This window comes from Octopus sinensis, linkage group LG2 (genome assembly GCF_006345805.1).
Source record: "Octopus sinensis linkage group LG2, ASM634580v1, whole genome shotgun sequence".
NCBI classification, from domain to species: Eukaryota; Metazoa; Mollusca; class Cephalopoda; order Octopoda; family Octopodidae; genus Octopus; species Octopus sinensis.
The window spans coordinates 174,684,917-174,709,044 of NC_042998.1; the positions used below are offsets into that span (position 1 = coordinate 174,684,917).

At 37.3% G+C, this 24,128-nt stretch overlaps 1 protein-coding gene across 2 annotated transcripts in view; it reads left to right on the forward strand.

Moving 5' to 3' along the window:
• LOC115226805 (zinc finger protein 91-like) overlaps window positions 1-24,128 on the forward strand; it is a 33,315-nt gene that overhangs the window by 7,065 nt on the left and 2,122 nt on the right. The window contains exons 2-4 of one of the 2 annotated variants that reach the window (XM_036500456.1): window positions 3,157-4,402; window positions 17,789-18,446; window positions 18,525-19,095. In XM_036500456.1, coding sequence (XP_036356349.1) covers window positions 3,702-4,402; window positions 17,789-18,446; window positions 18,525-19,095 — 1,930 coding nt within the window. In that variant the 5' untranslated portion in view covers window positions 3,157-3,701. Of the gene's footprint in view, window positions 1-3,156; window positions 4,403-17,788; window positions 19,096-24,128 lie in introns of both variants that reach the window. The other variant, XM_029797828.2, reaches the window with a different exon arrangement.

The window sequence follows — 24,128 nt, forward strand, 5'->3', positions numbered from 1 at the left end:
TATATATATATACATATACATATATATGATGGGCTTCTTTCAGTTTCCGTCTACCAAATCCACTCACAAGGCTTTGGTCAGCCCGAGGATATAGTAGAAGACACTTGCCCAAGGTACCATGCAGTGGAACTGGAACCATGTGGTTGGTAAGCAAGCTACTTACCACACAGCCACTCCTGCACCTACGGCATAACTGTATTGTTAAAATGTTTGCTTCCCAGTCATAGTTTCAAGTTCAGTTTCACTGTATGGCAATTTGGGCAAGTGGCCAAACAAAGTCATGTGAATGGATTTGGAAGACAGAAACTGAAAGAAGCTCACACTGTGTGTGTGTGTGGTGGGAGCTGGCAGAATCTTTAGCATGTCTGATAAAATGCTTTATGGCATTTCTTCTGGCTTTATGTTCTGAGTTCAAATTCTGTTGAGATCAACTTTGCCTTTCATCTTTTCAGAGTCAATGAAATAAGTATCAATTAAGCAGTGGGATTGATGTAATTAATTAGTTCCCTTCCTGCCAAAATTTTAGACCCTGTGCCTATAGTAGAAAGGATATATATATATATATATATATATTCTTTTACTTTTTTCAGTCATTTGACTGCAGCCATGCTAAAGCACTGCCTTAGAAGGTTTTTAGTTGAAGAAAGAGACCCCCAGGACTTATTCTTTGTGAGCCTAGTATTTATTCTATTGTTCCCTTTTGCTGAACTGCTAAGTTATAGGGATGTAAAGACACTAACATTGGTTGTCAAGCGATGGCATGAGGACAACCACAGAGACAAAGACACACACATAAATACATACATACATACATGCGCCGGTGGCACATGAATATCGAACCAAATATCAATGGAAACAGTAGTTGTGATACCTCAACCCCCGCCTCGAATGGCTTCCGTGTCGGTGGCACATGAATATCGAACCAAATATCAATGGAAACAGTAGTTGTGATACCTGTGCCAGTGACACATAAAAAGCACCATCCGAACGTGGCCGTTGCCAGTGCAGCCTCCACTGGCTTCTGTGCCGGTGGCACATAAAAAGCACCATCCGAACGTGACCGATGCCAACCCTGCCTCAAATGGCTTCTGTGCCGGTGGCACATAAAAAGCAACAACCCTGCCTCGAATGGCTCCTGTGCCGGTGGCACATAAAAAGCAACGCCCGAACGTGGCCAACCGATCGTGGGATCCCGGAACATCTCGCTGTGCGCTGTGCTTGAGGAGACCTGTTGAGTCAAGTGCATGGGCATGTACATGAACATCGAACCAAATATCAATGGAAACAGCAGTAGCTGTGATACCTGTGCCGGTGACACATAAAAAGCACCATCTGAACGTGGCCGTCGCTAGTGCAGCCTCCACTGGCTTCTGTGCCGGTGGCACATAAAAGGCACCATCCGAACGTGACCGATGCCAACCCCGCCTCGAATGGGTTCTGTGCCGGTAGCACATAAAAAGCAACATCCGAACGTGACCGATGCCAGCACGGCCTTGACTGGCTTCTGTGCCGGTAGCACAAAAAAAAAAAAAAAAAAAAAAAAAAAAGCACCAACTGATCGTGGCCGATGCCAGACCCCTCTGGCACCTGTGCAGGTGGCACGTAAAAAGCACCCACTACACTCGCGGAGTGGTTGGCGTTAGGAAGGGCATCCAGCTGTAGAAACACTGCCAGATCAGACTGGAGCCTGGGGCAGCCCCTGGCTCCCCAGACCCCGGTCGAACCGTCCAACCCGTGCTAGCGCGGAAAACGGACGTTAAACGATGATGATATATATATATATATATATACAACAGACTTCTTTCAGTTTCCGTCTACCAAATCCACTCATAAGGCTTTGGTCAGCCTGTAGCTATAGTAGAAGACACTTGCCCAGGGTGCCATGCAGTGGGACTGAAGCTGGAGCCATGTGGTTGAGAAGCAGGCTTCTTATCACACAGCCTTGCCAGAGCCTATATATATAAAATATGCATGTTTGTATTTGTGTGTGCATGTTTTTGTCTTGACATTGTCTCACCATCATACATACAGTGTCATACATTTCCAATCTCCTGTAAAAAAAAAAATGACAGACCATGAAGAAATATTCTGCTGCTTGAAGCAATTGAGGATTTGTGGCTGGAAGGGCATCTGGTTATAAAAAATTTCCTTAAACAAATTCCATCTGACCCATGCTACCATGGAAAAGCAGGCAGTGGCAAAATGCAAGAAATACTTAAAAGTAACTTTCTTAAATTAAATTTTCATATAGGGAATCACAGAGTTAAATTTTATAGACTCTATAACTTTTTCATTCTCCAAAGCTGCTTGAGAGTACTTCTTGCATTTTACCATCATAAATTATTGGTGAACATGAAACAAAAGTCATTAGATAACATGCAGATTATATCTAGAGTTAACGAACTTAATAACCAGTTGCCGAAATGTTTGTAAAAACTGGGTAAGAGAGTGACTGCTATCAAAAACAAAAATTAATTGTCAAATCTCACAGCATGTCATAGCCTCTACTTTTCCTTCTTGAGACACAAAACTCTGCTTGTGAAGACCTGTTGAGGCAATTGAAATCGAAATCGCTCAAAAATCAATGGAAATTGTAGTTGTGATACCAGTGCCAGTGGCACCTAAAAGAACCATCCGAACGTGGCCGTTGCCAGCACCGCCCCGACTGGCCTCCGTGCCGGTGGCATGTAAAAAGCACCAACTGATCGTGGCCATTGCCAGCCTTGCCTGGCACGTAAAAAGCACCCACTACACTCACAGAGTGGTTGGCGTTAGGAAGGGCATCCAGCTGTAGAAGCACTGCCAGATCAGACTGGGCCTGGTGCAGCCTCCTGGCTTCCCAGACCCCAGTCGAACTGCCCAACCCATGCTAGCATGGAAAGCGGACGTTAAACGATGATGATGATGATGAATCAAGTTGAGATATGACCCCACGATATAAAAACCTATTTTGAAGACTTTCTAGCAACTATTACTAAGTTCTGTTCTGAGAATTTCTTCCTTGATTTGTGTATTTCTTGCTTTTCTTTGTTTTTGTTTTTCCTCATATTCTCTGTGTACTTTAACGCTACTCTTACCTGAAATGTCATGTGTCTCTTCTCTTCAATAGCCTTTCTATTAATATTTAACATATATTACCTTGTCTCTTCATTTCAGGGTATTTGAGACAACAATTTGTCACTCAAGATTTATCAACAAGAAGCTAATGAAGAATAATACAGATTGGAAAATAACATCAAGAAAAATGTGACACATTAAAAGAAAGTGTATGTAGTTCAGTGTATAGCTTAATGTCTTTGTGAAATGGTTATTTTTTAAAAATTTAAAAGATGGTTTATTAATGCGTAATGTCTTATATAAACGGTTATATCTTGAGAACTGGAGCCAATAGCACCATTTATGGTTGCTGATTTTTATTGATAAGAATATAATCCATTATAAGAATTGACTTCATTTGCAAATGAACTGTGAGAGTTTTTCATTATATCTGAACGTATCTGGAGATGGCTTTTCTATTATGTATCAGGTTAATAGACTACAGTTTGGACCACATTTTGAATTTATTACCTTGTGAACTGTAGTTTAACATATTTAGCTCACTGAGATCTTGTCTCATAGACAGACACCTCAGTATTGCAAAATATAAAGAGTTCCAGGAAGAAATATAAATGTGTTTCATGTGGTAAAGTTTTGATGATATTATGGAAGAAAAATTGTCTAAAAGTCAGATTTGTGATGAAATACAATCTAATAATGGTCAACCACAGGTAGATATAGAGAAACAATCATACACATGTGACATTTGTGGAAAGACATTCTCTGAGAATCATGTTTTCATTTCTCACAAGTGTAAGCAATCAGGTGAGAAACCATACCTTTGTGATAGCTGTGGTAAAAGATTCTCATACAGGTGTGAATTTATTTCACATATACGCATGCACACGGGTGAAAAACCATTCTGCTGTGACACCTGTGGTAGAACATTTACACACAAGAGTACATTAACGAACCATAAACGAATTCATCCTGATGAGAAACCATTCCACTGTGATATTTGTGGTAAAGCATTCTCTGAAAGTGAAACGTTAACTCGTCATGTCCGTGTTCATGCAGGTGAGAAACCATACCAATGTGATATCTGTAGCAAAGCATTCTCACATAAATGTAAATTAATATACCATATGCGTATTCACACAGGTGAAAAACCATATTGCTGTGATACCTGTGGTAAAACATTCTCACAAAAGGGTAAATTAATTAATCATAAACGTATTCACACAGGTGAGAAGCCATACCATTGTGATATTTGTGGTAAAACATTTTCTGAAAGGGGAACACTAACTGGTCATATTCGTATTCATACAGGTGAAAAACCATTCCACTGTGATATTTGTGGTAAATCATTTACACACAATGTTCATTTGACTCATCACAAAAACAGCCATTCTACTGAGAAACCTTACCTTTGTGACACCTGTGGCAAATCATTCTCACACAGAAGCACTTTTAGTTCTCATAAACGTATTCATACAGGTGAGAAACCGTACCATTGTGATATCTGTGGAAGAGCCTTTACTCACACTGGAGCACGATCTCTACATAAACGTATTCACACTGGTGAAAAACCATTCCATTGTGATATCTGTGGAACAGCATTTTCTCGGAATGCCATGCTGATTCAGCACAAGCGTACTCACACAGGTGAGAAACCATATTCTTGTGATATCTGCGGCAAAACATTTACTAGGAGTGCACATGTCACTTACCATAAACAGAGCCACACTGATGAGAAACCACATCATTGTGAAATCTGTGGTGAAACATTCCCTGAAACTGGAATATTAAGCCATTATAAAAGTGTTCACCCAGGTGAGAATCCATTTCACTGTGATACCTGTGGCAAAACATTCTCAGACAAGTACAGCTTAACTTGTCATAAACCTATTCACACTAATATAAAAGTTGATGCTAAGCATAGTCCTAAAGATGAGAAACCATATCATTGTGATGCTTGCGGTCAGACATTCAAACAGAGTTCTGCATTAACGTCTCATGTACGTACACATACAGGTGAGAAACCATACCCCTGTGATATCTGTGGTAAATCATTTGCACGGAAAGGTGGATTATCAGCTCATAAACGTATTCACACTGGTGAGAAACCATATCACTGTGATATTTGTGGTAAAACATTCTCACACAAAAGTAATCTAACTGTCCACCAGCTCATTCATATAAGTTAGGGGAGGCGCAATGGCCCAGTGGTTAGGGCAGCGGACTCGCGGTCGTAGGATCGCGGTTTTGATTCCCAGACCGGGCGTTGTGAGTGTTTATTGAGCGAAAACACCTAAAGCTCCACGAGGCTCCGGCAGGGGATGGTGGCGATTCCTGCTGTACTCTTTCACCACAACTTTCTCTCACTCTTACTTCCTGTTTCTGTTGTACCTGTATTTCAAAGGGCCGGCCTTGTCACTCTCTGTGTCATGCTGAATATCCCCGAGAACTACATTAAGGGTGCACGTGTCTGTGGAGTGCTCAGCCACTTGCACGTTAATTTCACGAGCAGGCTGTTCCATTGATCGGATCAACCGGAACCCTCGTCATCGTAACTGACGGAGTGCTTCCATTCCATCCATATAAGTTAGGGACCAGATCATTGTGATATCTGTGGTGAAATATATTCTTGTAAGGTGGTGAGCTGGCAGAAACGTTACCACGCCAGGCGAAATGCGTAGCCGTATTTCGTCTGCCATTATGTTCTGGGTTCAAATTCCACCGAGGTCGGCTTTGCCTTTCATCCTTTCGGGGTCGATTAAAAAAGTACCAGTTACGCACTGGGGTCGATGTAATCGACTTAATCTGTTTGTCTGTCCTTGTAAATATAGAACTGTTTTAACTTTAACTTCTATACAACTGAAGACTATAGGCTTTTATAAGAATGTAGACTTTTATAGAGAAAATTAATTACTCATTTACGTAATATTCATTATTGACTTAAATATGACATTGATGTGACGCCAGACCACCAGTATAGGTCATAAAAATGTGAAAATGTGATTTCACATTGTGTAGCCAGGGGTAGGATGAGTTAAATCACTTTACACAGTCCTTTGTCACTTGACATACATCACAACAGATTTAACCAGCCATATCTGTTGTTGTATATGTTTTCATTCATTTATCTTCATTGTATTTAAGGCAGGATTCCTTTGACATTATAAACTGGCTGCTCTTGTGAAGTTTGTCACAACACTAATCAGTCCTCTCTGCCTCTCTGTTTTCATCCAGAGTTATTTTTCCCCTAAGCTGGCATCATTCATTTGTTCCTGTGAGAAAAACCTTATCACTGTTGCAAGGAGGCACTATAAGACATAGGGTTTCTATGACAGGAATGAAGCATATTAAAGCTAGATTTTGGAGAGAGAAAATTCCTTTGACAGTAATGTACAACAGTTTAATTGATAGCAATAAGAACAAATTATGTTATGATGAAATAATACTCAAATTTCTTCAGAGAAAATCATAAGACACAGCTGCTTCCTAACACTTTATAATCATCATCATCATCATCATCATCATCTTCATCATCGTTTAACGTCTGTTTTCCGTGCAAGCACGGGTTGGACAGTTCGACTGGGGTCTGGGAAGCCAGAAGGCTGCACCAGGCTCCAGTCTGATCTGGCAGTGTTTCTACAGCTGGGTGCCCTTCCTAACGCCAACCACTCCGTGAGTGTAGTGGGTGCTTTTTACGTGCCACTGGAACAGGTGCCAGGGGAGGCTGGCAGTGGCCACGATCAGTTGGTGCTTTTTACATGCCACCGGCACAGAAACCAGTCAAAGCGGCGCTGACATTGTCATTTATAATATCACATATGTTACATTTTGCAAAACTTTTCATAAAACTTCAAAATAGTTCTCATACCACATTCTTCCAACATTTCTCTAATAAAACCTGACTGAAGTTGAAATCTGTTTTTGTAAATTTTGTTGCAAAAATCTTCCACAATGCAGATATTAAGCTGAATGTAAACAACTTGTATATGTTGATATAACCATTAACTTGGTTAAATTTTACTGTAAATTATAAAAACTCTTCTGTCCTTTGTATTTCTACATTACATAAATGCATGAACCCCTGACATACCCGCACTATTTTGAACTGATAGTTCATCTGAAGTAATTTATTTCCTTGGATTGTAGTTATATTGATTTGTTAACCTTATTGTCATCATTACTTCATTTCTGCAAAAATAAACATGTATTTTGAAGTTGAGGCAGTTGACATCTCACACTTGGAATGCCTTCTTTGTGTTCTATTTTTTACAATGTGCAGCCTTATAGCAATTTAAACCTGGGATACAGTTAAATGATATTTTTACTTGGAATGTGACACAAGAGAAACCAACAACCTAATGGTATGCATTACAACTGTGCATGTAATTTTTTAAAATTTATGCTTGTGTGTCTGAACCTACATACAAACATAGATACATTGTCTAACATCTGTTTTTTCATACTAGCTTGAGGTACACAAAGGGGTTATTTTGTGGCAGTGTTATACAACTAGGTGCATTTCCTGTTGCCAACCCTTACTTGTTTTCAAATAAAGGATGTTTTTTTTTTGTCATAATGTCAACACTACCACCAGTTCACTCAAGTCGTAACGATGAGGAATATCAGCACTCTAGCACATTTGCATGCACACATACATACCAAGCCTGCATTGGTATGAGCATGTGATGCAAATGAAGGAAGACGGATATGTAAAGAAATGTTATGAGCTCAAATGAATGGAGCTGAGGAAGACATGGGCAAAGTGGTGAACAGAGAGCTGAAGTTGTTGCATCTCATAGAGGAAATGGAAAAGGGCTGTACTAACTGGTGACATGATGTGTGTGAAGAGATCCATGACAAAACATTGAAATTGTGTATGTATATATATAACGGGAAGGTTTACGAAAATAAACAAAAGACGAAGGCAGGTTTACGAAAATAAACAAAAGACGAAGGCAGGTGGAGTACAAACAAACAATGTATTCGTATGGCGCTCAGGAATAGAAATAAAACAAGTCTTTTACGTTTCGAGCCTACGCTCTTCGACAGAAAGATACACAGAAAAGAAACAAGGAGAGAAAAAAATTGCGTGTAGGGGCTAACGATCCAACATAGACTGATATGCGTGTGTATACATGTGTGTGTTGTAAATATTTTAAAGAAAGCCTTTAATGCAGGTGAATAGTCAGACAAAATATGTAAAGTAATGCCAATGAAGTCAAGATACTATATCAATCCGCATAAGTTGTTTAAAGCTTCCTCATATCAAATATTTTGAAAATAAATCAGTTCAGAGAAGTGTTATTATCAGCAGGTCATTCTGAGGTCACAAAATATCCAAGTGGCTTGCGAATAGCAAAACATCATGTGAAGGATACTAGAAAACTGCAAATCTTACCTTAACAGCAGTCTGTGTATATGCATGCAAATGTGCTAGAGAAAAGAATTATGTTGAAGAACTTCTTTCATCCCGGGGCCTACCTAAACTTAAAAGAGAGTTTCTTTTCCCTCTGCCTTCGTGAGCACAGGCATACTTTAGTGAACTGGTTAGCCATATGATAGATATGCTCATTCGTTTTCTCTCCATTGATATTTCCTTAACTGTTATGTGAGGAACTAATGTAAGTTTTATCCCACCTCATACCCAGCTTTGATACATAAAGCCTATACATACAACTACATGCATATATGCATGTTTTAAAATGGTTTTAAAATTAAACTTCCCCTCACTACCCATGCTTCTATCCCACTCCAAACTCAGCTACAGCCAAAATATCTTGTGGAATAGTGCAAACTTTATTGATCACCAAAATCTCAATCCAAGGGGCTTAACTCCGATGAACTAAATATTCTTTCTCTTTGGGATATGATCTAGATCAAGGGTCCCTCGGGACCCCTAGGGGTCGGTGAGCAATTACAGAGGGTCGATGATAGCCAAGGGGTCGGTGTGCGAAAGACCAGCTCACCCAGGTGAACTGCTTGAAATACTTAGCGCCATGAAACGTTGGAAAACATAACTTTTCACAGTACCGACAAGTCTGCTATTGCTAACGTTCGAAGATTGAGAAGTGTGATTGGGATGCGGATTGTCAAGTGTATGCTTATAAAAATTGCCTGAACCTAGAGAAACGAAGTAATTTGAGACTGAAACTGACCAACATTCAGCCTGATATCAATGTCTTGATTCAGGATCACCATATTCATCCCTCACATTGATGTTGTCATTTTCAATAAAAGATATTCCAGCAATATGATGCGTTTTTCACATTTTCTAACCGTGAAAACAATTTCATAAAAATTAAAAGTTTAATACTGTATACTCGTACATGTAGTTTTAAATGTAAAAAGTGAGTCTTCTTCAATAGAATTTCTTAATTTGTCGTACATGTATATTTTAGCTAACATTTTAATTGCCAGCATCAGTACCCGGTACACATTTAAGATATGGTACGATAGGATAAGGTATTAAGTATTTTAAATGAGGGGGTTGGTCGATGCAGGAGAAGTGGCTAAAGGGGGTTGATGCGGAAGAAGTGGCTAAAGGGGGTCGAAGGTCGAAAAAGTTTGGCGACCCAAGACCCAGATGGTTTCGTTCATGATTTTTTTTTTTTTTTTTGCGTTTTTGGATTTGACGCTTTCAGAACCCCGCTGGTAAAGAGTCCAAAGTATACTAATCCAATTCAGTTATTTCTGATGATAGATTTGACTCTCCATTTTGGCATAGTTATCATGAGATATATAATATGGTAAATGAGATTATATATATATATTCTTATTTTCGCCATTATCAGTGTCATCGTCATTATCATGATTGGTGCAATCAATCGTTGGCAGGCTACTCAAGATATAGGCTGTCACCAATTGCCGCTTGTCCCTTTCCTCTATCACTTGCAGAAGATCCGCGGTTTTGAAACCTGCCTGGTCTTAAGTGTTGTGAAACAGGACCGAGGCTCTTTTTTTTTTTCCATCTGCCTCTTTCTCCTTCCTTCAACTGTACCTCAGAGAATGTTTTTGAACGAGTCTAAAACCAGAGGTGTGTAGGCGTTGACAAGCTGACCAGATATAGAGGGCGTTACGCAACATTAAGGTTCAGACACTCATCTCTTCCTTTTTCTGCACTGGGACTCGAGCTGTGTGGACGCAACCTGACTGTCTCTCTCTCATACTACACGCCAGCTTGCAGATAGAAACATAGCACAGAAGACCATGGCCTTTATGCACCACCAATTCCATTTATCATTCCGTTGTGTATATACGTGTGGCCACAATAAACGTGTTTAAAGTTACAACCTTGCTTATATGTTCATCTACCGAACGAGATTACAGCCTTCTGAGCGGAGTCACATTAGGTGACTCAACATGAACCTACCCATCTATAGGTGTTTTGTCAGCCTATATACTTGGTGACTTGCTACCTAGAATGCCTTTTGTCTTGCACTCTATGTACAAGATGAGTAACAACCTTCTGAACCGTTTGTTGTCAAACGTTTGCTTTTGACTCTTTTATTGATCCACTGTACCTGTTCAGAGTAGATCGAAGGTATGTGGTCTTATCCAAGTTTTTGACCATTCAGCTCCAAGTTGGTTACTGGTTATGGCTATTGATAACAATTTTGCTTTGCCCTTACTTCTATTTCGCATGCTGCTGTTGCTCTTTCCAAGCTCGTGGTGAATTTCCGAAGTTGTTTTCCGATGCCCTCTATTAGTCTGATATTGTAAGCACAACTCTGATTGAATATGTACCGTCTTCTGATGGAAATCGAAATGTGCAAGTCATGTAGTGTCTCCTGCATGAAATTTCCCAGGAAAATGTTAAAGGTGGAGAAGAAGGCAGCTTAGATGAACTCTAACTATTGTCATTAAGTCTCTAATGTTAAGAAAAACCTTTTTGCTCGTTAAAATTGTCGTGATAATCTGATAATCTGGTGACTATGATCTTTGTGAACATCTGAAGGTGCATGGAGCAACAGTTACTCAAATCTTCCCTATTATTCTTCTTATAAAGTGAGATATTTTACTCTTTCCACTGTGAGAGAATTTTTCTTTCTTTTAAATGCCATTCCACAGTTGCTGTCTTCATTTCGGTTGTTTTAACATATTATCATGGGGTTTTATATTTTTCGTCATCAGTAATAAAACATTCTTAATTTTACTGGCCAGAATGGGTGGCACCTCTTACCACACTTGTGGCGCTGGAAGAGTGAGTATCAATGGTGAAGATTAGTGTAAAAGATTTCACAAACTCCCTCAATCTCCCTTCTGAGTTCAAATTCCGCCGAGGTCGACTTTGCCTTTCAGGGTCGATTAAATAAGTACCAGTTACGCACTGGAGTCGATGTAATCGACTTAATCCGTCTGTCTGTCCTCTCTGTGTGTAGCCCCTTGTGGGCAGTAAAGGAATAATTATTTATATAATTAGAACAAATCGTTATTACTACATCAACATCATCTACCTTGTCGACCACAATCACCTGTATCTTCACTGGCATACCTTCTATCACCATTTCCACCATACAGATGCCTTTACACCTTACCTCCCTCTCGTCAATTACCTTTAAACTGGCTATTCTTCCCCAGTTTCCTGATCATTATAGCCTTTGTGCAGTCTGTGTTCACGAGGGCCCTTACTTCTCTTCCCTCACCAGAACCCTTTTTACAGGCAGTGAATGTAGGCGTACCTCTACTTCGTTGACAGGGCAATTTCCAACGCAATAGTTTCCCTGACTTCAGTAGATCGCTATATGACGAACCTGGTCACAACGGTAGCAAACCACTTTGAACTTCAAATGTTTTCAGTCACTGACCGTGTGTGGGCCTCGACACCTGAAGTACAGTCCTTTGATAGTCTGTCAGCTCTTCTTGTTCTCCTGTCTTCGCCATTCATTGCTTGCCACATTACTTTACTAGGCCCCCACCGTCATTGCTGCAACATTACCTTGTCATTCTACACCCACACTCTTATTCTGTCCTTCAAGTTGCACACTGTTATCATCTCAATGCCGGATTGCAGCTTCATCAAGACATGGTCGGAGTAACCAACCGCAAACGCCAGTTTGACCACTTTCTCCAGCGCTTCGTTGGAAAATAATTAACACCAATTTATGTATTGGCCTTAATCGCAAATTGAGATGTCACATTTACTATATTTGAATTTCTGGATCTTTTCGGTTTGAACAGCAGTTTTTCTAGCGGTGTCATATGAAATTGTCACCCATAATTATGACCTTAGTATCGATCTATTGCATTTCAATTTGTTTTAGGGTTAGGGTTAGGGGTGGGAGGAAGGGAATCTTTTTTTCTTCAGAAATGTAAATAAACCCAATCGGTTTCTTAAACGAGGGACATATTCATACGGCACAGAATGTTTTCACCTCAATAGACGTCATTGATTGGTTGAAATTGCAGAAAAAAAGCAACAGATATCTTACAAACTATAGAATTTTCTCAATAAAGCCAAGAGAAAAAGATGTTTTATAAACACATTCTACCAGTATACGAAGTTTAAAAGTGTTTAGTTGCGTGGAAATTATTTTTAAAAACTGCCGTTCAAACCGAAAAGATCCGAATTGCTTTTCATTTTAAGCTATATTCTTAAACTATGTGCTGTGTGATTATTATTGTATTGTTCTCCCAATAATATCGGAAAAGTGTATTTTAAATAGGTGTGAAGAAAATAACAAGGAAAAAGTACATATAATCCACTATCGTTGTTATTCCTAAAATTATATGTTTTACTTTCTAACAGACTAATGTCACATAATGCAAGGCAGTTTGACTAAATCGGTTTCGGCCTAGTGTCATTTATAAGCAGTTTCAACTTAAATTATGTAAATCATGCATCTGCTTCTTCAAGATTATTAAGGTTTTAATGTTTATCAACTCCTCCTTACTAGAGATGCTAATTTTCCCCGCAAATTAGTTGTTTGCAAGAATTAAAATAATTATACAACAAAAACGTATGTGGTCCAGTAAACTGGGCACAGTAATCAGCTGAGATCCTCGATTGTCTGTTATAGCTGTATCATGGTTAGCAACGTTATCAAAGCAACACACGAAAACTAAACGGAAGATGGAGACACCAGACACATTTTATTCAGTTCCATCGTTTACTGCACGCAATAGAATACAGGACGAAAAAATCTGTAAGGAAGAAAAGATGGAACCAACACACTAATGCGGCGGTCAGTTTTTTAATTAAACACAGTTAAAAGGTTCTCAATGTCAAGAACAAGCTTGATGTTTAGCAAATTTATCAAGGTTTATAAAATCTATTCCTTTACTACCCACAAAGGGGCTAAACACAGCGGGGACAAACAAGGACAGACACACGGATTAAGTCGATTACATCGACCCCAGTGTGTAACTGGTACTTATTTAATCTATCCCGAAAGGATGAAAGGCAAAGTCGACCTCGGCGGAATTTGAACTCAGACGAAATACGGCTACGCATTTCGCCCGGCGTGCTAACATTTCTGCCAGCTCGCCAGAAAACTGCAAATTTGTAAAGTTGGAAAGAAAGCCGCCTATAAAAAGATGTACCAGTGGTTGGTCATAGATTTTTTTTTTAATGTACAAAAAAGATAAACATTGTAAATAATGCATCTAATAAAAGAACCACTTGTGTATAAACGTATGTCTTTTTCTTTGTAACGTTGAAATATAAAAATGAATGAGGAACCGCTGAAACTTTTTACGAAAGCAGCGCTACCAGTTTGTTTGATTAATTAGGTCTTCCTTAAATCAGTTTGTTCTGCTGTTTTGTGTTGTGTTGTTATTTCTGCCCTCTCTGTTCTTTAGAATCGTTTCAGTTAATATATAAGAAAGACAAAGAAAACAGTAAGTGAACCTGTTAACAGTTCTTTATTTTAAAGATTATATATATCTTGGAAATTCTAGCGAAAAATATGTCTACTCCCGAATATTTTTATTTGGGCCTACTGAACGAGAGAAATAGATAAACAAGAAGGGCTACTTTCGATGGGGACCGCCTTTCTATCAAAACAAATATTGCATCGAATACTGACTAAAATTTCAGATGGAAAGAAAATTTTATTTTTCTCTGCATTCGTGGTGAATATTTGAATGTATTATATTTATAGTATTCTATTATGAATTTATAAACGTATCCAGTCAGCATCTCCACAACTGTCTACCAAGTCTGTAGATATCATGCCAATGTTGTTTTGCTTGCACGGTGAGAAGATGATTTAAGGTGATTATCAGCTCGATGTCAGTAACTGCTTTATATTGTGTCGCTTGGATACCGTTAGAAAACTACGGTACAACTGAGTAGTTGATGTCTGAAATTTTGAACTTTTGTGGAGTTATTGTAAACACAACAGAATATTTTGGTGGGGCACAATGGGTAATATTTTTAATTTTCAAGAAAAAGATTTTTTATAAATGTTTACCACCTTACGAAAACTATATCAGCCAAGCTAATTACTTTCTAAATGAATCATTAACACTATAACATAACCAGAACTCTATTTCAGAAAACCATATTCGCTCTCTTTGAGCATTCAAGAGATAAATTTACATGGGGCAAAATGGGTAATACAAAGTAAGATAAATTTGCCTTTTCAATTCTTTAGAATTACATTTTACGAAAAGACTCGTACACGTCAGTATCCATCCTTAGACATCAGAAATGCAACAAAAAATTTAAGATATCTTGGTCAGAAAGAGGGTCTTGGGAAAATAGTACATCATCATCATCGTTTAACGTCCGTTTTCCGCGCTAGCACGGGTTGGACGGAGGTACATATGAAAATAACGAAACTCGACTAAATCAAGAAATCAGCATAAAATATTCTCGATAGCTTCTTCGCGATCTACTAAAGTGACTTCATGGTAAATTTACACACCATGCTGTTAAAGAGAAATAAAAATTATTGAAATGGGACATTACTCATTTGCCCCAATTTAGACAAGTATTTTTGAAAATTTAAAATTATCAAATTAAACATGAGTGCAGGAAAAAAATTGACTTGGAATCCATTAAAGATAAGAATTTAAATTGTTAAACACCAAAAATTATCCAGATATTTTATTAGCAACCTCAATTACAATTGGGTCAAAGTTAAGGAAAAATTTCTTGTAAAAAAAGTACCTGTCACTTGACTGTTTCAGACTCTCAGTAACAACTATGGTGACCAATTTTTATTCCCAAAGATGATGCAATACTTGCAGTGTGCAAGGGAGTGCTGAAAAGTTCCTGGCTTTGGGTAAAAAAAAATCCAGGAGAATCAGTTAATTATGATCTTATTTACTGTATTCCCTTCTCAGATTCACACACTTATTGAAGCAGTCTTTCAGTAACCTGTGAAAGAATTCAGAAGCTTGGGCTTCCAACCAGGCCTATCAGCACCCTTTCATAACGGTTTAAAACAAGTAGGAAGAAAATGAGAAACCAGAAAATTACTCATTTTGCCTCACCTACCCCTACACATTCTAAACATAGCTAACAGTACCTGAAATTGTATCTATGCTATAAAACAAAGCAAAATGATAACTGGTATCTAAAATGTTTGTGTTGTAAATGGATTGGGGAATAACTATTTTCTGTAGTTTTTAGTCAAAGGTTGGAATGTAATGATGAGTGACTTCATGTCAATAATTGAGGTAACCTTTCTTTGGATGTGAACTAATATTGATGGTGGGCAGCAGCAGCAGTGTATTCCTAGATGGAGGCAACAACAAAACTGACATAACTTTCTCTGACAACATATTTGACATTGCACTGCCTACTCTAACACAGACTTTGTGACCGAGAGTTTAACAGAAACCATTGTTATTTTGAAGGATTTTAAGTCACTGACATTCACAGAGCAAGTTTCAATATACACACTATAAACAGACTAACATATTACTATCTACATTGAAATCAGAATATAAAGTTGTTCATGCTGGAGTTGAGATAGATGGTGCAATCAAGTGATCCACATTGTAGGCTCAGGACTTCCTAATTTAAGAGCAAGTTTTAACAAATTAATTAACAAACATTTCCTGTCAGGTTTTCTTAAGATGTTTGTGACAGCAATGTCAAAAGTTGTTCATTCACTTTGCCTGTTTTCTAGGACCAAAAATGAAAGATTCATCTCACATTATACATAAAACCTTCTCTGTCAAGTTACCAATCAAGACAGGCAAATCCATATATGACTCCACTGTAGGAAAATTTATATGGAAGACTTTCAAGTAACAATCCCAGTTGAACCATTGTTCCTAACCATTGCATGGTTCAAATGATCAACAAGGATATGAACATTTTATATCATCATGTTACACCTATTTTTCATACTGGGATCAGTTGAAGTTGCTGCCCTTCTAAATGGGTTGGATGATCATGTCTTGCTTGTACATTTCATTTTGGGTTTGGTTTCTTTGACTAGATACCCTTCCTGTCACCAACTGTGTTACAGAGTATACTAGATACATTTTATTGCAGCAACAGCACCAGAGAAGCACCAAATCTCAGCTCATTCTCCTACCACTTTATAGAGCGTCCTGAGTGGATTTCATTGTAGCATTAATACTAGTGGAGTTGCTCTGTACCCATAAGATTAGAGATTCCATACCACCCTATGATGTTCTTTCACCTCTGCCAAACTCTATATTGTGTTTATACCAAAATCACACGAGAAGTCTCATGTGTGATTTTTTTTGGATTGCTGGAAATAGCAGCCAAATCTCCCTCAAATCAAACAAATGGAAAAATGATATTAATATTCCATTTATTGTATATTCTTATCTAAATTATCCAATATGCCTTTTTTAAGTCATCATCATCATCGCTTAACGTCTGCTTTCCATTGAATTGTAATTAAAAAAAAACTTGGCTGCTATTTTTTGTGAATTGATTGACTGTATAGTGGCTTACTTGGAGGCTCTTAATGAGGTGAGATGATTATAGCTAGAATGTCTCTAATCATTGACCTGCTTAATCAAAATTGATCTAGGGTTAAAAAACAAAAACAACTGTCTTTTCCAAAACTTACTTCTCAATTCTATTCATTCATGTAAATTGTGTATTTCTTCTGGATATTCTGTCTGTACTTCTTGCTTTTCCAACTTTCAATATCTTGTGCCAAGTCTATTCTTCCTACTAATATCTAATGCATCCTTATATCTCATACTGTCTCTTTATTTTAGGGTGTCTAGTAAATTTGAGACAAGAAAATACATCAGAAAAAAATAACAGATGAAATGATATCATGAATAGAATACATGCAACACTACATATAATGAGGCTTGAGAATATATTTCTTGGACAATGTTATTAAATGGTAATATTTGAGATATTTAAAAGATACTGTTAACTGACTGATGCGTAATGTCTTATGTAAATGGCTACATCTTAAAAACTGATTTTTAGTTACAAGAATATAATTGATTGCAAGAAATGACTATTTGGAAATGAAGTTTCAGTATAACCTAAGACATCTACAAACAAATCTACCATCAAAGTTAAGAAACTGGTGTCAACAGGAAATGTTGAATCAAAATTTTTATGGGTTTCATCTCATTGATATACTGTCTTGTAGCCAGCCACTTTGGTATTAAATACAAAATATAAAGAAAAAAATATCTGTATTTCATGAAAAACAAATGACGTTATGGAGCAAAACTTGTGTAAAAGTCAAGATTACAGTGAAATACAAACTGACGTTAGTGATTTATCTCATCAGACACATGTAGACATACAGAAGGAATTATATACAAGTGGAAAGACATTCTCTGAGAACTGTATTTTAACTTCTCACAAATGTAATCACACAGGGGAGAAGCCATATCTTTGTGATAATTGTGGGAAAACATTCTCACATAAGTGTAAATTACTTTATCATAATCGTATTCACACAGGAGAGAAGCCATACCATTGTGGCCTCTGCGGGAAAACATTTTCTGAGAGTGGTGCATTAGCTCGTCATAAACGTATTCATACAGGTGAGAGACCATATCACTGTAACATATGTGGTAAAGGATTTACGCGCAATATACATTTGACTAATCACAAAAGCAGTCATTCTGTTGAGAAACCATATCTTTGTGTGACTTGTGGTAAAACATTCTCTCACAGGTTTAAATTAACTTATCATACACGTATTCACACAGGAGAGAAACCATACCACTGTGATATTTGTGGAAGAGCCTTCTCAAAAAGTGGAGCATTATCGTATCACAAACGTACTCACACAGGTGAGAAACCATACGTCTGTGATACTTGTAATAAAGCATTTTCTCGGAATACACATTTGACTCAACATAAGCGTACCCACACAGGTGAAAAACCATATCATTGTGATATCTGCAATAAAACATTTACTCGGAGTGCACATTTGACTTACCACAAACGTTCTCACACAGGTGAGAAACCATACAGGTGTGATGTTTGTGGTAAAGCATTTGCTAAAAGCGGAACATTGAGTCATCATAAATATATTCATTCAAGTGAGAAACCATATCAGTGTGATACCTGTGGCAAAACATTTTCACATATGTGTAAATTAAAATATCATAAGCATGTTCACACAGGTGAGAAACCTTACCACTGTGAGACTTGTGACAAAACATTTTCACACAAGTGTAAGCTGACTCATCATAAACATATTCATACAAATATAAAACCATTCCGTTGTGACAAATGTGGTAAAGACTTTTCTCAGAGTACATATTTGAATGATCATAAACGTACTCACACTAGTGAAAAACCATATCATTGTGATGTCTGTGGCAAAACATTCAGACAAAGTAGTGCATTAACTTCTCATGTACGTACACACACAGGTGAGAAACCATACCACTGTGATATCTGTGCTAAAACATTTGCAGAGAAAGGTGCATTATCTTCCCATAAACGTATTCATACAGGCGAGAAGCCATACCATTGCGATATCTGTGGTAAATCATTTACTCAGAAAGCAAGTTTAATTCATCACAAACCTACTCACACAGGTGAAAAGCCATATAAATGTAGTGTCTGTGATAGAGCGTTTACACAGAGTGGTTCTTTAACTGCACATAAACGTATTCATACAGGTGAGAAACCATATCACTGTGATATTTGTGGTAAAACATTTTCATACAAGAGTAACTTAACTGTCCACCAGCTTATACACAGGAGTTAGGAACTATCATCATCATCATCATTTAACGTCCGCTTTCCATGCTAGCATGGGTTGGATGGTTTGACTGGGGTCTGGGAAGCCAGAAGGCTGCACCAGGCTCAGTCTGATCTGGCAGTGTTTCTACAGCTGGATGCCCTTCCTAACGCCAACCACTCTGTGAGTGTAGTGGGTGCTTTTTACGTGCCACCGGCACCATATCATAGTGATATTTGTGGTAAAATATTTTCATGCAATGTACAGTTGAAAAACCAGTGATTTCTCAAGTAGGCCATTCTTGTCAAAGAGCCTTTTGACTATACCATATCTTATTTACTCCCACACAGGAATAACTATTCTGTATCGTAGATGATTGTAATTATCTCTCATTGTTGAAGTAATTTTGAAACTCAAGTATGTTATTTAATAAGAAATAAATATCTGAACCCTTCATATTGTTAAGCATATGTAAAATATATATATATGTATTATGCCTTAAGTTTACTATGTTAATTCAAATAAGAGTACTCCAAAGTAATGTATTATCAACTATAAAGAGAGAATGCAAGTTTCACCACAATAAAATTATTCAAAGTCTTGTCTGCTTTCTGGTCAGATGATTTAAATGTGTTGAGATATCGAGATGTAATCATCAAATGTTACAGATACCATAAGTGTATCTCAAGAAAGAATATATTGGTTCATCTCATAAATATTGCAGTTTTTTTTTTCAGTTGCATGAACTAAAAGTCAAAGGGGGATGGGATAAACTACCTGCATCAACTTGCTATAAAACCAGGTAGTAATTTCACCTTACACTTATTCTTAGTGCAATTTTTGAAGAGTGCAGTCCAATTTTAACATGACTAGTAGCAAAATAGTGAAGATATAACTATTTTGCTACTAGTAATTACTGACAGTTCATCTGAAATAATTTGTTTCTTTGGATTGTAGCTATATTGATTTGGAAAACTCAATTGTCTTTATTACTTTTCTACAGAGATAACCATGTGTATTCTGAGAAATCAGTAGGTTGAGTCTGTTGACATCTCAGACTTGGAATGTCTTTATGCTCTTTTTTAACACTGTGTAACCAGAAAGAAATCATGTCTTGCTTGATATGAACTGGATGAATATCGATAGTTCAACATTTATTCATAAGATTGAAACCTGAAGGAACTTCAGGATCTGATGAGGTTTTAAGGGTAAGATTCTTCTGAGGAAATATCAGGCCATAATATTTTGAGCAAGACTATTGCTATCATCATTTCAATATCCACTTTTTCAATGCTTGCACAAGTCAGATGGTCTTCCTGTTGTCAATCTTCAACTGTTTCCGAGCAAGGTAGTATTTTCCCTAGTCTTGTGAACAATGAATAGACTGCAAATGCTTTTGCTAAGGATTGTAAACAATAAATGTCATTTGTGTGAATGGTGACTTTTTGTTTGCACATATCTCAAAGCAAAGAGAGTACATTCTCACACACACACATCAACAACAGGTTTCTTCCAGTTTACGTCTATTAAATTTCACTCACAAGTCATTGGTCAACCAGTGAAAACAGACCTTTAAACACATGGTTCCATGACTGCACCTACCAATTCACATTAAATTATTTGTCTGATGAAAGCTGTTAATGAAGATTTTTGAAAAGAATTCCCTTCTGGAGGGAGTAAATGAGCATCTCCTTCAGTAGTTGTGCAAAAGGTGGGCAAAGATTTTAGAATAAATACCAGTGAGATGACAAAAATTTGTTCAGATTCTTATTCAACTGCAAATATTGAATTATTATTTCCTTTTTCTGATATGAATTATTTTATTCAACTGGATTTAAAAGGAACAATATCATAAGATAGCAGTGTACTCTGAAGTAAGCAAAATTATAACAATAGATATACCAATGCATATTTTAAGCTGGATATGACATACATAGCATCTTGAGCAAGTGTCTTCTATTAGTCCCAGGCTGACCAAAGCCTTGTAAATGGAACTGACAGACAGAAACTGAAAGAAACCTGCCTTCTATGTACATACATATATGCACTAGGATAGCAAGCAGTAGGAGCAGTCCACTCCAGGTGGCACTTTTGGATCCGCCATAGGCAATACGTGTTTCTTGTGAGGTCCAGGAGTGGTAAATAGAAGGGCCACCCTAGGCAGCACACCCTCTAGCTACACTAATGCATATGTGTGAGTATGTCTCCTTGTCTTGATATTGCATATTAGTTGTAAACAGGTCACCATACAAGTGGCATCTTTCATTTCCAATCTTATGTGAAGTTATACCTGTCCATGGGGAAATATTACCTTTCTTGGAAGCAGGTGAAGGCATCTGGCTGTAGAAAATCTGCCTCAGTGAACTCTACATGACCTAAATAAATGTTAAAACAATGATGACATCTTCCATACAGAAATAAAACAACCAATACTATATTTCAAAAAACAATAAAATATATTGTTGAAAATAACATTGATAATGTTATTATTTGTCAAGATAGTATATGTATATAAGTACTAAAAAAACTGCTGAAAGTCTACATATCAAAGTCAATAAGATTGTGAAAAAAAAACGTTGAAATTATCAGACATGCTACTAAATCTGTGTTAGAGGTTCCTGTACCCACCATTAATGACTATTGGACACAAGAATTTTTAAAAGTTGGTAAAGTTCCATGTAACAAGAGACCAGAAGAACTGGCTACAGTTGAGGTAACAGGAAAGTTTGTAGACTGAGCAATGCACGAAGACATATTTTACTTCTTCAGTGGAGTCTGCATGCAGTCTACTTGGTGAAAGAGATAGCCCCAGATTTGGTGTTATCTGAGAAGTAACCATGTTTCATAAGTGGGGAGAACATTGGAACTCAGTACTGTGTATTCAATGAAATAGGTACACAGAAGGTGTATTGGAATGTCTTGCATATTGACAGAGAGCCAGGACTTCATATAATCAACAGCAGTATCACTTATAAAGAGAAACCACGAACTGTTGAGATAGCTCACTAAATACAGACAGTAGATTGGCACCTCAGTGATCAAAGTACAACTAGAGGTTGTAGCAAAAACATAGTTACTCAAGTGAGGTAGGAAGGGGGAAAATTTAGAGTACAGTTGACGACTAAGGGTTTCTCGTTATGTTCCAGAATCAAACTATAAAACAAGTTTAATGAGCAGGATGCATGTTAGATCTGCAGGGGAAGAGAGAGAATATTCTAATTCATATGAATCGTTCCGGTGTAGGAACTGCAGAGCTCAGATAAAAAGAATAAAGACAGCTAACTCTGAAAAACAGACACCAATGCTATATAGTTCTTGTATCAAATAGTTGAAGATTCGCTGATGTCAAGAGCAACAAGAGAGATTTCGACGGAGCTCAAGCTTGAGAAATCACCAAACATATAATAAAGTCATCATTAAAGTGGAACTGATAGTCACCGAAAATATCAACAATATTTCAACTAAAAAAAACAAAGAAAGACTGATAATCCATAAACGTATATTTGTTTCTTTGATATATTCTGTAATATTAAAAGAATAATATATATATTTGATGAATGAAGTAGGGAAACGAAGATATTTTACGAAAACAAGGCTTAGTTAGGTTTGTGTAAGATTGTATCACTTAGTTTGTTCTATTATCTTTTTTCCGTATGTCTTGCATTTGTCAAAGTTATTATTGTAAACAAACGAGAAAGAGAAGGAAAATAGTAAGTGGACCTATTATCAGTTTTTTTAGTTTGAAGATTTTTTATCTTTCGAATTTTAGTGAAAACATGCCCGCTGTTGACGAGCTTTATTTGGGCCGTTTAAAAGAAATACATGGATAAACAAAGTAGGGCTACTTTCGATAAGCACTTCCCATTATATATGTATATAGTTACAAAACAAAAAGGCTAATATGTTGACGAAAAAAAGAAAATTTTAATTTTCTCTACTTCTGTGGTCACTGTTTATAGTACCTTCGATATGCGAACTTCTCTTTTTTTTTATTGCCCACGAGGGGCTAAACATAGAGGGGACAAACAAGGACAGTCAAACGGATTAAGTCGATTACATCGACCCAGTGCGTAACTGGTACTTAATTTATTGACCCCAAAAGGATGAAAGGCAATGTCGACCTCGGCGGAATTTGAACTCAGAACGCAACGGCGGACGAAATACCAAACCTTCGATATTCGAACTTCAGCACACTATCTACCCTGTCTGTGATATGCTAATGTGAACATTGCATATTGTTTTGCATGCCTATATGCCGGGGATATTATTTAATGCGATTACATTTTCGATGTCAGAAACTGTTTTATGGATATGGTGCTTGGATGACATTAGTAAATTTCGAAACTCACTTGTAACTAAAATAACGGTTGCTAACAATGCTTATGTTTATTATATGCTAGATAGAAAATTGCTATTTTTGGTAGTTGTACCCTATTCTATTTGATACCTTACAAAAGTTTTACATGCTGGTAGATATCTTGTATTGTTTGTTAGTAATGTTGCACTGTTGCATACATATGAAGTTGCTGGTTGATTGCCTCACGCATAAGCGGTTTCTCAAAGCAAGGGACTCGGTCCTTGATGACTGGTTGTTTCACTGTAGCGTCTGTCATCCTTTATACATCACGTCAATTTATCTTTCTATCATTTTTGTTGTTTATTTTCTTCGTTTCATATATTCATATGATGTTGGGGTCCATATCAACAAACACCTCTTTTGGGGAACAGCATCTTTACCAAGATCTGCTCCTTTTGATGTCAAAGGTAACATTCGAAATGACCAGATGATTTAAGATTTCATCTCAAAACAGCGTGCACCTTTTTCAGGAGGGCATGTCTTAGCAGATGCTGTGCATATACCTACTCTTCCAGTATAGGATATTAGTTATTTTGTGACTAATTCATAATTGGTCTCCATGTGCTGAAGCTATTCCTATATCGACCACTTGAAGGATCAATAAATAGAGTACT